The sequence below is a fragment of the Protopterus annectens genome, chromosome 8.part0, assembly GCF_019279795.1.
Source record: "Protopterus annectens isolate FY-2018-M chromosome 8.part0, PAN1.0, whole genome shotgun sequence".
NCBI lineage: Eukaryota > Metazoa > Chordata > Ceratodontiformes > Protopteridae > Protopterus > Protopterus annectens.
Genome location: NC_056741.1, coordinates 745,514,056 through 745,529,022, shown reverse-complemented (window position 1 = coordinate 745,529,022; position 14,967 = coordinate 745,514,056). Strand labels below are relative to the sequence as shown.

The following is a 14,967-nucleotide window of genomic DNA, read 5'->3' as shown; positions in this document are numbered from 1 at the left end:
TCCTTACAGTGTTGGGCTATGAAATTCCTCTCTTGCTAACCTTGAATTAAACAGTATGTTCCAATTTGCTACATAAATGGCTCAGCGAGTGTGGGATTGAAGGATAGCTGTGAGGATGTCACAACCTATATCAGAAAATGTGGCATCGAATAATGGGTGACTAAAAAAGAAGAATGACATATGTGCAGTTAGCGCACTGTATAAGCTGCAGTCTTAAACCTCAACAGAATATTGAAAAAATTGGCATTAAGATTTGGATTTGTTTTATAACAAGAAGATACAGCATTACAAAAACAGGACTGTGGTGGCACTGCTGGAATATTAAATGCTTCCCAATAATACTGATCAACCAAAAGTAAAAGAAATTCAACAAAATCTTGAACTAAGAAAAGGGTAGGATTCAAAAACATTGTGCTTCATTAGCATTTGAGAAATTATGGCCCGAAATCACAGCCAATTAAGAAAGTAGACAAACCTGATAACAGTAAAACAGGAAATTCAGAGATAAGTTAATGCTAACTTTAATGCTGGATAAAAAGTACAGTTTTGTACCTACCATAAATGTAGATGTTCGAGGATCTCCATTGCTGCAGTCCTGACTAATGGGTACTCCGCTGCCCTCCATCGGCCCGAATACCAAAGGGCTAGATCTGGCGTCGGTCATGGCGCCCGAGACTGACGTGGTGTCAGTATAAATGCGCATGACCGACGCCATAACTTTAGTCTTTCTTGCCTCAGATGTCAGAATGCAAAAATAAAACACCACCCAAAAACCCCAATCTAAAAAGAAAAAGGGGGAAGGAGGGAGGGAAAATTGGACTGCAGCAATGGAGATCCTCGAACATCTACATTTATGGTAGGTACAAAACTGTACTATGTTCGTCGTCTCCCATTGCTGCAATCCTGACTAATGGGTAGAATCCCAGAGCCATGGAAAAAACAAAAAGGGAGGTCGGACAACTAAATAGCCTGAGGAGCTGCAGACATGCCCTGTAAGACTGCAGTGGCAAACCCAGCCCTAGACGTAGAATAAAGAGGCAAATGATAATGCTTCGTAAAGGTATGTACAGAACTCCAGGTAGCTGCCTCTAGAATGTCTTTAGTAGCTACCCCTCTTAAAAAAGCAGTAGATGTGGCCGTAGCCCTAGTAGAATGAGGCCTGATCCCAACTGGAACCTCTTTACCATGATGAGAATAACAAAAAGCAATACAATGGCCAATCCACTTGAAATAGTTTGTTTCGAGACAGCCTTTCCACGGAAGTCACAGCAAGCGAAACAAACAACTGATGAGAACTTCTGAACTCTTTGGTTCTGAACAAATAATATCGTAACTGCCTATGTACATCCAAAGAATGCAAAACTTTTTCCCCTTCAGTTTGGGGTCAGCATAAAAGTAGGCAAATGTATAGACTGGTTCAATGCCACATTAGAAACCACTTTAGGCAGAAAAGTAGGATTAGTACGTAAGGAAACTCTGTCCCTGTGAAAAATCAGAAAAGGTTCCACTGCCATGAGAGCCTGTAATTCAGATACCCTTCTAGCAGAAGTAACAGCCAACAAAAAAGCAGTCTTCCAAGACAACAACTTCAAGTCAGTCGTAGCTGCAGGTTCAAAAGGAGGCAGAGTCAGCTTCTCCAAAACAAAATTAAGATCCCAAGCAGGAATAGGAGCCCTCCGTGGGGGTCTTACATTCTTTGCCCCTCTAAGAAATTGTTTAAGCAATGGATGTTTTTATTTTATTTTATTTTATTTTATTTTATTTTATTTTCATTTGTTACCATTGTAAACACGTCAGTTTTTAAATTGACTGACTAACCTTAAAACATGGCAAGTGAGAATGTTTGTTTCAACTGACAGTAAGAAAATTTATACTGAATTTTAAGAATTTTAAGTATTTTAATGAAATGTTTAAAGTACGATGACATTTATTTTAAACAAATACATCTATTTTAAACAAACAACAGAAATCAACACACTATCTTTAAAACAAACATACTTTGGTTAAAATACACTGTATGTTCTGTGGTCAGGTTAGGGTTAACAATTAAACACTGCACACTAATTTGCAACCAATCAACCACACTATTTAAACATGGTGTTGTAACTTGTTTAATGTCTTGACTTGAAAAAGCCTGGAATATACCAGGCGAAAGCGCTTGTCTCATCATTTTCTACTGTGTTTGAGTTTTAAAATAAACTGCTTTGGATTACGCTGGTTGGATTATTGCTTTAGTTGCTGGTCACCGACTTTTGGTTTATTAAGCAATGGATGTGAAAATAAAGGAGGGTCACCAGCATAGTGAGCAGAAATAGCTGCAGCATGCACTTTAATAGAAGAGAAAGACAAACCCTTGTCCAACAACATAGTCAAATATTGCAATGTACAACTCAAATCAGGCAATGTGACCTCAAAGCCTTTAGCTGAACTCCAAAGAAAAAATCTCTTCCATTTATCAGCATAAACTTTGAGTACTAGGACGCCTGGCTTCCAAAAGAACATCCAAAACTTGTTGAGGGAGCTGAAGGCCCTCATTCTCTAAAACTGAATGTGCCAGGCTGTCAGGTGCAGGGATCGCACCCTGACATTGAGAAAATGATTGTTTTCTTGAGGCAATAAGTGAGGAATCCGTGGTAATGGCCAAGGGGCCTCCTGAATTAAACTCCTCAACAGAGGGTACCAATGCTGACGAGGCCAATCCGGTGCTATAAGGATCATGCACGGTTTGTCCCTCCTGACTTTCAACAGGACTTTTGGAAGAAGAGGCAGAGGAGGAAAGGCATACACATGAAGGTTGCTCCAACTGAAGGATAGTGCATCTATTTTCCAGGCTTTCGGATGAAACAGCCTTGTGCAAAACAGAGGTAGTTGGAAATTCAGAGGAGAAGCGAACAGATCTATGTCTGGAGTTCCCCAAGCCATGGTCAACTGAGAAACACCTGAGGATCCAACTTCCATTCGTGAGGATCCACCATTTGTCTGCTCAGAACATCTGCTAACGAATTTTGTTCCCCTGGCAGAAACTGTGCTCGAAGAGTGATGTGCAGATCCAAAGCAGTTTCCCATAACAGCATTGCTTGTCTGCAAAGAGGGTAAGAATGAGTTCCCCTGCTTGTTGATGTACCACATGACAGTTGTGTTGTCTGTTGAACCAACACCAGTCCCGGTGAGCAGATCCTTGAATGCTTTTAAGGCAAATTGAACTGCCAGCATCTCCTTCATATTGATATGCAAGTGAAGCAACTCCGGGGCCAAAGGTCTTGAATCCATTTTCCTTTGAAATGAGCACCCCAGGCTGACTCGAGGCGTCTGTCGTTAATATCTGACTTGCCTCTGGTCGGGTCACAGAGAGTCCCTTGTTTAGGTGACATTCCTGAGCCCACCACACAAATTCCTTCTGGATGCAAGGAAGAATCCGAATGACAGTGTCCAAATCGTGGCTGTGTTGAGTCCAAGCGCTTTTGAGATACCATTGTAGCTTCCGCATATGCAGTTTGGCATTGGGAAGTACTAGAATGCAAGATGCCATGAACCCCAAGGCTTGAAGGACTGTCCTTGCAGTCAGCCTGGACAGGACTGATAGCTGTAGGAAGTACTGGTGAAGATTTCTTTGTTTGTCCGGGTAAGAAATGCCATCTGAGTCGCTGTATTCAGACTCACACCCAGAAAACACATCTCGTGAGGGTACTAGACTGGACTTTATTTCGTTCACAGAATACCCCAGGCATCTGAAAACTGTCATCACACACTGCAGATGTCGAAGTAGGTCGTGCTTGTCTTGAGCCAGTATCAAACAATCGTCAGATAGGGATAAATCTGAATTCCCCGTAGTCTGAGAAAAGCTATTACTGGAGCCAGGACTTTCGTGAATACCCTGGGCGCAGTAGATAAGCCAAAGGGCAATGCAGAGAACTGATAATGCAAATTCCCAGTCCGAAACCTCAGGAATTTCCTGCAACTGGGCCTGATAGGAATGTGAAGATAGGCCTCCTTGAGATCCAAAGTCACCATCCAGTGATCCCTGCCCAGCATAGGCAACAGCTGTTGCAGTGTTAACATCTTGAATTTGAATTTCTAGAAAGGTGTTTAGAATGGATAAATCCAGAATGGGCCTCCAAGTATTTCCTTTCTTTGGCACTAAGAAAAGACGGGAATAAAACCCTGTGCCCCTTTCATGAAGGAACTTCCTGTATTGCTCCCAACTGGAGCAGAGAAGAAATCTGTGCCTGTGCTTCCAATTTTTGCTGATGAGGCACATCCGCATACCGTTGAAAGGCGGAAAGTGTGAAAATAAAATTTGTAGCCTCGAGTTACAATGTTCAACACCCATTTGTCCTGGGTAACCAAATGCCAATTTCCGTTGAAAAGTCCCAGTTTTCGCCCAGAGGAGCTGCCAGCAAAGCAGAGTCCGGCAGCGAAGACACAGGTCATTGGGTCTGCTTCGAAAGGACTGACCCTTGCCCTCCCAGCAGAAGGGGTAGAGGAACTCAAAGACCTAGAAGTAACAGGGCCCTGAAAGGAAGCCCTACCTCTACGCCTCGACTTGCCTCTAGAATGAAAATCGAAGAGGGAAAAGACCATCCCTTAGCAGGCCAATTCCTATTGAATTTAGGAGGCTGAACCTGTAAAAATTCCTTCACTGTCTGCATAGATTTAGCTTTTTCCTCCATTTTTTCAAAACTAATTCCACAGGAGGGCCAAAAGAACATCAGACTGCAAAGGAGCATCCATATCTGAGCTTTAACATGCTCCGACAAGGACTGATCTTTAAGCCAGGCATGTCTGCGAACAACAGAACTAGTAGCAGCCACCCTGGAAGAAGCTTGTAAAGCATCAAAACCACACTGCAGAGAATGCTTCCCAACCTGGTCTGAAGCATGCACTAAATCCTGAAGCTCCTTACAGTCAATACCTTCAGCTAAAGCATCCACTTTACATTTCAATTGACTTAACAAAAATTCTGATACTTGAGCATATGAAACTGACAATTCAAAGCCCTCATAGCCAAAGTAGAAGAGGTATACAGTTTTACCCCACCTATCCAGGGCCCTAGCATCTTTGTCCAGAGGAACTGGATTCTTAACCACAGAGGCCTTAACGCCCTTGGGGCCTTGAGAAATAGTTTCAGGATCAGCCCTAGGGCTCTTAAACAAGTACTTGTGAGCTTCCGAACCCTGTAGTATCTATCTGGTTTAACAGGGGCAGGAGGCAGAGAATCCGGGTTAAGGGCAGCCTCAGAAAACACATCCTGAACAACATCCAGTACAGGAGGAATAGCCAAGGGCCTGTGCTGAGGCAAAACAAAAATTCTCTCAGCCTTTTACGAGAATCAGAATAATCCTGGCCCTCCCATTTGAAATGTTCCCTCATGGAATGCAAAGTTTCAGAGAAAGAAAAATCTTCTGGAGGGACGCAGAGGAGAAGCATCCTCAGCCTCCGAATCAGAATAGGGAGGGAAATCCTGAAGGCTTTCCACAGAGGAATCAGACTCAATGGAAGACTGAACCAAACCCTCCAACTCTGTCTCTACCCTGGGCCTCTTCTGAGGGAGGCATGGAACCCCTAATTAAAGAAATCAAATCTTCAGCCATCTTCAGCATGTGCTTCCTAGGAGCTGGACCCTGGGGAAAGCACCGCAGGGGCAGATTTGGACTTAGAATGGCCTTTGCCTAGAGAAGGAGGAGGCTTAACCACCCTGAGGGAGGGAGCCACAGACAACAGAGGAGCACCCTCAACCTGGCCTAACAAAGGAGAAGCCACCCCTGTAGTAACAAAGGCTCCCCTTGACACTCAGGCACACCGTCAGAAAGAGCCACTGAAGCAGCCAGTGGTTCAACAGGACCGGCGTCCGGGCGGACGCCCCATCCTGCTTGGACCGCAAAGACTTTTCTTTGCGCTTCCTAGAAGAGCCAGTCGTCGGAGAATCCGGCGGCATGTTATAATTACAACGGTTACCAAACACCAGCCTAGCACAGTCCAACCGGCGTTTAATAGTACGCTTATTAAAAGTAGCACAAGCGACACCCAACAACGTCGTGCTCAGGCCCTAAACAAGGAATGCAGAGGGAATGGTAATCCCTATGAGGAATCTGTTTCCCACAAGAAATACAGTTATTAACTTTTTCTGACATCCGACAATACTGAGACAAGAAAAGACAAAAATAAAATGTCCCCAATGGGGTACTTAGCCCAACTTGGTCTCCGGTCTGAAACTCGAAAACCGACAATTCCAGAACGCCGAACGGCACTTGCAAATTCTGCTTCTGCTCAGGACAATGCGGCAAGAAAGACTAAAGTTATGGCGTCGGTCATGCGCATTTATACTGACACCACGTCAGTCTCGGGCGCCATGACCGACGCCAGATCTAGCCCTTTGGTATTCGGGCCGATGGAGGGCAGCGGAGTACCCATTAGTCAGGACTGCAGCAATGGGAGACGACGAACATCTTGGGCATTACAAAAGGCACAGTAACTAAACAGCTGTCTCAGCTGTTTGGCTGTTCTTTACTGTTCTGAGACTATGCCACTTAAGAAATTAGACAATTACATGCTGCCTGCCTCTTTGCTAGAAAATTATTAAAATTCAACACAAAGACTCCATAATGAAAGTAAAAGTTTATTTTAAAATGAGACAGTTAAAGGGAAACCATACTCAAACTCAGAATAGAAACAAAACCAAGAGATGATAATTTGCAGACTAGATTAATGGTAGACACTAGAGAGAAAATATAACAGATTATGGGTCATATCGGTGCAAAAATTACATTAGAAAAAGGCAATCCCAAAGCGTTCAGGTGCGGATACTGACAGTTTCTAGAAATATTTTTTTGTCGGGCAAACACGTTTGCCTCAAATGAGATCTTGTTTCATTTTTAAAGAGCAGACAAAATAAACTGGAGTGTTTAGTGAGCAGATCCTACATGGATTGTAATTTCTCAGTAGTCATTTTAAACTAGGGCTCAACTTTCATTACTGATCTGACAGAAAAGTGTTAAACAATGGCTTACATTTAATTGAGAGAGAGCTAACCATGCCTCACTGCTTTGAGGCACATTATGCTTAATCACACTTGACAGAAAACTTCGACAAGCACACAACTAGAAAAAAATGAACTCTAAATCTTGGACTGGATTTTCATTTCATTCCATCGTAGACTGGCAGACCTACAATGTTAGAAGAGAAAATAATTCTTATCTCCAGTAACTGTTTGAAAATTCATTGTATTTCCTGACTACACTTTGAGAAAGCAAATGCGATTTCCTTCTTCCATTCCAGAATTATGATGTACCAAATTTGCCTTTAATATTTAAATGACTGTGAGACCAAAAAAACCAGCAAAGCATAAAAAAGAACAGCCCGAGGGGTTCACTGGCATAAAAATACAAACAATATACATAAGACAAGTCTCGGGACAGTTAGCAGATAAATCATTTGAGACAGTGTAAATAAAATGCTTCAGACATGCTGATGCACTCGCTTCTCCCATCTCTTATGAAAGCGCAAAACCAGCTAATGGTAAGAGTTGTGCATTACTGGCAACAAACACACTGGAAATCTGAAAAGTTAGCAAACTTGTAGTCTGTGTTCTCCTTAGAACTGTTTCAAATCAACAAAAATAATCTGGACTCAATATCAACACAAGTACGAGAAGAAATAAAATGCAATTAATGTGACGTTACTCTGTAATTGATCACTTAGTTATTCAAAAGAAAATGCTGAACAAGTGTAATAAATTAAATACACATGACAGTTACTGTAAGACAATACCAATGTTAGTGAAGGGGAACTTTAAAAGTTTTGATGAGATTCTGACATTTTGCAGTACAGAACAGCAATGAAATGATTTCTTCCCAGTATTCAATTTTTACTGTATTTGAATAAAATATTTCATAACTTTTTATTACAAGACTCACCCACATAAACTGTCTTTATCCCTCAGTGACATCCCCTTAGATATTGTGTAGGAATAATTCCATAGACTTTAATGGGTGGATTTCAGATATTTATGTTAGTGCATCTATTACTGCCAATGGTATGAGTGCCATTCAGAAAATCGACTCAATGGAAAGTCGAACTTCAGATAGTCAAGATGGTCAACTTTCTAAAATGCTGAAGCTTTTAAATACAGATTGTGATACAGTGGGGATTGGGAATTACCCTTTTCCCCACTGCAGTGTGATCACTTGAGTTGCTATATATTTGTTACATGTACATACATTAAAATATATATATATATATATATATATATATATATATATATATATATATATATGTATATATATATATATATATACATACATAATATATATATTATTTATATCTATATATAAATGTGTGTGTGTATAATATATATATATATATATATATATATATATATATATATATATATATGTACACACACACACACACACAACACACATGTAGATACACAAAACATGCAGGGGGTGGAGGGGCTCAGCCCCCCACATGGGGGACGTGCAGGGGGCTTGCCCACTACAAAACCATAGATTTTTTGTTTTCCATTGTACAACTTTTCGGAAAGTTGATCATGTGGTCTCGACCACACGAAATTCGACTTTCCATTGAGTTGATCTTCTGAATGAGATCTGGATATACATACATATATCTATATATATCTATATATATATATATATATATATATATATATATATATATATATATAGGTAATCGTTAAGGTGACATTACAGGGGGGACTTTCACTGGAACAGGAAATTATGAATACTTTTATTAAACAAAGGCCTCATAATTTAGGAATATTAGGTACAGTGGCTATAAAAAGTGTATACACCCCTGTTAAAATGTCAGGTTTTTGTGATATAAAAAATGAGACAACAATAAATCAATTCAAACCTTTTCCCACCTTTAATGTGACCTAAAACCTCTACACTTCAACTGAAAAACAAACAAATCTGTTAGAGGAAAAAATATAAAAAATAAAAAGTACAATAAACTGGTTGCATAAGTGTGCACACCCTTAAACTAATACTTTGTTGAATATATATAATATAAGCAGAGGGTGTTGCTGAGTGAAACACTAACACTGCAATTAAAAGAAGAGAAGACCTTTAAATCTAAGAAGGCTAAGAACTTAATTACTGAATTAACCTATTATGGTAAGAAAATTAACCATACAACAGCGCTGCTATATAAACTAACTTGATGACACATTAAAAACTAACTGGATAACAAATTTAATTTCATCTGAAATATTCTGTAAAGCAGCACAGACTGCAATCTACATTAGAGACAAGAGAGAAAGTATTTTTCCATACTTGAGAGCTAGACAGTGAGAGAAGACAGCTTGAATCATCCTAAGATAAGAACACAGTTGCACATATTCTCCTGAAAAAATCCATTTGGAAAGGTTTCCTAAAAACATATTTTCACAGTGCTTGTTGGTGAGCCTGCAAAGATTGGAACTATGAACAGGATTTTTGCATTCCTAGTTACGAATACTGGCATCTTACCAAGCATAATGGTCCTTCTTGACAGAACAGGAAGAAAGGTTTCAGTATTAAGGCCATTGAACAAGGGAGTTAAAGCGAGTCAAGAGACAAAACTGTTGTTTACATTGTAAGAGAAAATATACATGGTAGTTTAGCATAAATAATTAAGGCTGTGAGCTGTTAACAAGCTTCATCCTGTAATCGATGGTTTGATTCTCTCAGCCCCCGTTTGCCTACTCTGAGACTCCGAGTCAGTTGTACAGTGTTCCCAGGATGCCCATGAAAACAGGTTCTACCTATCAGGTTTACCCAATTAATAAATGAATAAATAATAAAAAAAAGTTTCATTTAGTGAAGTACTTCATATGTACACCAAGTAGTATACGGTATACAACAAATGGTTATGTAATACAAGCACAGTAATCATCATGCAGTTACAGAACATTTGGTTCCTGTCCAGCCCCTTTCATATATTGCAATATTCACAAATAAGTGCATTTTCTGTGTAATTAAATATGCCCTGCTTGCCAAATTGTTTAGAATAAAACTCTTTCCAATCTCATTTATGGTGTCAGGACATTACATTCCTACCAGATTAATCGCAAATTAAACAATACACTACAAACTGCAACAGCTTCCAAAACTGAGCAACACTGTATTTCAGGGCTTTGTGCATATCCAGCATGCCTTTGGTTGACTGGAGAATGACTGCAAGACATGAAAGCATTTTTTTTTTTTTAATATGGTCACATGCAAGCCATTCATTCAGAAACTGGGCCGCACTACATCTAAGGGCTTTCTATGCAATGAAGGCGCACACTGCGGTGGGTGGAATGAATAACTTCTAGACATGCATCTTATCTTTTAAAAATCTTGGATATGTACCAATCAGTACTAGCAAAACCTCCAATAACTGTGGAACTGTAAAAGGGACACAAATGCCGTTTCTGGTAATGACAACAGAATTATATAAGCAAAACAATAATTCAATATAGCTACAAAAATATTTATTTTTGCTTTAATCATAACTAGAGATGTCTTCCCACAGCTCATTATCACAAGCCACTGGTATCCAAGCTATGCTGTAGACAAACTTCAAATACTAAAATCATTATGAGACAGCAAATTATTTCTAAATTCATCAAGCTGCAATTACCATATAGTCAGTCATCCATCTAAAGCTGTTGAGTCACATCCAACTCATACAGTAATCCCACAAACAGCCAATGCCACTGACAGAGTTTACCAGGCAAATAAGGAACACAGAGGTAGATTGGTGGGCCTTTTTCCCTCCAATCACATACATTCTCACCTATGGACTACTTAGAGTTACCAATACACCTATCATGTCTACAGAATGTGGAAGAAAACCCACACAAACTCAAGAACATGATGGTTATGCACAGAAGGCATACTAACTGAGAAATGCACTGGAGTACCTCTAGGTGTGAGGTGACAATGCCGCTTACTGTGACTGCGTTGCCCCTTTCATATATTGCAATATTCACAAATAAGTGCAATTCATTTGTACAGCCACACAAATCTGCTTAACACATGTATACTTCCTACACAGTTACTCCATATTTTTTCAAAAAGCAAACTGCTGCATAAATTAAGACACAATTTTACCAGTCAATAAGTAAGTTTTACACACTCCTGTTTTTAAACCCCCACATCTGCATTTTATCAGTTAGCTCACATTTTCATACATCTAGTTAGGTTAATGGAGTTGTTGCCATTTCATTTAGTTTATATTGTTGCAAAGTTTAGGTACAAGTTATTTTACAGTTATACTTTTTGCAGTTTTATCCAAATGTCACTATTCTAATCACAAAATGCCATTCCTTCCCTTGAGTCCAATCTCAAAAGTACAATGCACTAAGAAAATATCATTTTTAGTGGTATTCCCATTAATTTATGAATAAAAATGTTCTTGAAGTTTCTTAGTAGACTAGTCTAATCAGAGATGTTCATGCTCAACAATGTCACTATAATTGCTGGAGCTGTCTGCAGAAGAAAATGACTGACTGATGTTGTTGGCTCATTATTCCTAGCTTTGTAGGACTAATGTGATTTGTGTGAAACAACCTAGAACATTTACATATGGAAAAAAACTGCTGTATGATACTGTGGCCATTACTTTTTATCATAATGAGAAGTAAGTCTACACAGTCAACAAAGTGGCTATAACTGTTGAGTAGGTAGTCTTATGTATAAAAGTTACTGAACCCCTTTGTCACTTGCTCAGTTTAGAGTTACTAATCTGGCCTTGTAGGTCTAGTGTGCATTTCCGTGAAGTGTGTTGGAATATTCTTCATTACTGTCTGTGTGAATCAAACATAAAAGTCACTAGAGTGGCTATTTATCATCATCATATATCTAGAAGGACAAATCAATAAAGTGGACATAACCAATAACAAGGAGGCCTTTTGTGGATAAAGGTGACTTACCCAGTCCGTTGTTTGATCAGTGTTAAACAGTCATTGATCTGGCATGGCATGAGTAGTTTCACATGTATTTGCTGAAATCAATGCAAAACTGAAATGATATGGCCTACGAGTGTATGCACATATATCTAGAGGTGCTGCTGTGTATTTCTGATTAAGAATTCATCTACACTTTCTTTCACTTACCATCACACTCAAGCAGCACTGTACATAACTGGTTATCTTTGGTGGTCTAAGCTGAATATGTGTGAAAGTAACTGATCACTGGTACAGTTTTGCAGCAAGAAGCACTGCCATCTCACAACTATTAGTTTTCAGGTTAAGTAATTTGGCTGTGGCTCCTTCCATGTGGAGACTGCATGCACTAAGTGGATTTATCTATATGTTCTAATATCCTCTCAAATCACAAAGACATTTTGTAGATGAATTTGCATTCCTCCAATTTGCCTGTAGGGAAGCAAGCAGTGTCTGTGTATGTTGTGATACTGTCAGTTACTATGACGAGCCAGGTATATGTGTGGGCATGTGTGAAAGATTAGTGTATCTTATTATAGACCTGGCTTGTCAGGTGCAGTGTCAGTATGTATGAAAAAATATCACCGATTATTTTCTATAAAAGTACACAATATTGGTGGGTGCATACATAAATCTACAAAGTATTTAAAAACATAGCATAAAATGTCAAGAGTATCTAGATCTTCAAATTTAGCTCAGGCTACACAAGTTGATTTTGACACAGGCTTAGTAGCAGCTGTTCTCCAGGATTCCACATGGCCTAGACATGGTGTGGTCATGATTTCTTTATTTTATTTTTTTTTACTCAAAACTGTTGTCTTTTGGCTTTTCCTGGTTAGGGGTCACCACAGCAGAACTCCGGTCTGCTAATGATTGGCAGTAGATTTTGACGAACGCCAAGGTGCCAGCTCGACATTCAACCTTCAACGAAGGCACACCCATTTACGCATGTCTTTCAAACGCCCACCCAACCGCAGGGAGGACATGCAGACTCCACACAGATGGCACTCCCCGCACTCCAGCTAAGAATCTTCTTCTTCTTGAATGGCAGTGGAGTTTTACAGTGTCGAGTTGCCAGCCCAACTCCCTACCTTCCACAGAAGGCACACTCACACACACACCTAGGGCCAATTTAGAGTGTCCAATCCACCTGCAGCATGTCTTTGGGATGTGGGAGGACATGCAGACTCCACACAGATGGCACTCCCCGCACTCCAGCTAAGAATCTAAACCTCAGAAATGCGTGTAGAACCTCATTATAGCCTTTGGGGGACAGGAAGTGAAAAACCACTTATTTTTTTAAATCTTCGTCATAAACCTTGTGTGTTTGAAAAGAATGCTGCTATAGCTTGTGTTGGGATTGGAAAGTGTGGTCATTGTTCTTTCATGTTCCCCACAATGAAACCTCACAAGTGTGCACAGAAAGTCACTATAACTTCTGTGAATGATGGGCGCCTTGTAAAGAAAATTAAAGAAATGGTAACCACAATCAAACCTCAGGTGTGCACAGAGTGACACTGTAGCTAGTGTAGGGGGGAACAAGTTGGAATACATTATTACAATCTTTTCCCCACACGTTCTTCACAATCAAACATCAGACAGGCACACAGGTAGCAAACTTTTGGGAGTTGGAGTAACAAGGCATGCTGTTTATACATAATGGACAGCAACAGGTCTAAATATGTTACTACGTTTAACATACTCTTTCACTTTTGTACCAGTCAGTCATTAGAGAGGTACACAGATGACCATCTTTTGTGGGAAGTGGTGAAGAAGCATGATATACGTTATATACATTGACCATACCTCTGAACCTCTTGAAGCAAGAAATAAAGGGGGGGGGGGGGGCTTACAGACTTAGAAAGTTGATAGACTAACATGTTTTACATTAGCATGACAAACGCCTGTCATTTTCTGACTTCAGCTCTTAATGACTTGCCAGTGATTTGCCAGAAAACCATAATTTTATGAGAAACAGCCCAAAGATATGAGGGAAAAATCAGGACAGTCTGCAGAAATCTGTGCAGTTGCCAGGTATGACATACACACACACACACATATATGCATGCATGCCACTTCAAATATGGGATTGTGGCCATTTTGTTTCCTCATGTTCTTCTCAATCGAATAACAGGTAGTCTGTATGGTAGGGTGGAGAGAGGATGGGGAATGTAAAGTCTTTTGGAGGAGGGCTCCATGTCACCTTATATTACCATGAATATAACATAAGGGATATATTGTTATAGGGAAAAAAATCCCGACTTTTTTATGCTGTAAACGAGTCGCTCTGTCTTTAATTACAACCCCACACACTATATTCTCAAATACCCAATAATGTGAAGTACATGAAGAATAAGCCAGAACATCACCACAAACACTTAAAAATAACCACCTATAAAACTGTCCTTAAAAAACATAGAATACATCACAGCATATAAACAAGTCTGCTGTACCTGCCCACTTCAAAGGAATACTTAAGTCAATAACTAGAAAACGTGCTTGTTAATCCACTTCTTAACACACACGCGTGTTCAACCTTCCTAAAACTTCTTTATCGTAACCCATAACAGATTTGCACCCTTATCATACGAAGTCGTATTTCATCCTGTATAACAACATGCACTATCATATATTTCAACATGCCATTCGTACCAAAACTGTAAGACACTCAACATCCACTGTGGGAAGACCCCAATCTCCTTTCCAACAATATAACTCCATGGGCGCTGCCATTTTGAATCTTGGAATGATACTGCTCCTTTAACCCGGAAGTATCTGATGCAGACTTCTGGTCTAAAAACCGGACATGAGTCTCTTCTGAAGTATTTGTGTTGGATTTCAAGAAGTATTTTTTTTTTGAAATTTTTGTATTTGAGGAGCTAGTTTCTTTGTAGTTGTAGCAGCCTTTATTTCACGGTTTCTACTTTTAAAGAGGGCTTGAGTGTTTGAGCGATGCATTTTCTATCAGTTAGAGCCAAGATACATTTTGCGGTTGGCATGCTTTTGCGAGAATTTCTCGAGCGTGCGGTAGCTTCCTT

The 14,967-nt window shown here is 39.8% G+C and overlaps 1 protein-coding gene across 1 annotated transcript in view; it reads right to left on the bottom strand.

The window, feature by feature from the left end:
• Positions 1–14,728, bottom strand: part of MTX1 (metaxin 1) — a 422,578-nt gene extending 407,850 nt beyond the window's left edge. The window contains exon 1 of the mRNA XM_044080203.1: positions 14,582–14,728. Coding sequence (XP_043936138.1) covers positions 14,582–14,662 — 81 coding nt within the window. The 5' untranslated portion in view covers positions 14,663–14,728. The remainder of the gene's footprint in view (positions 1–14,581) is intronic.
• Positions 14,729–14,967: the final 239 nt, after the last annotated feature.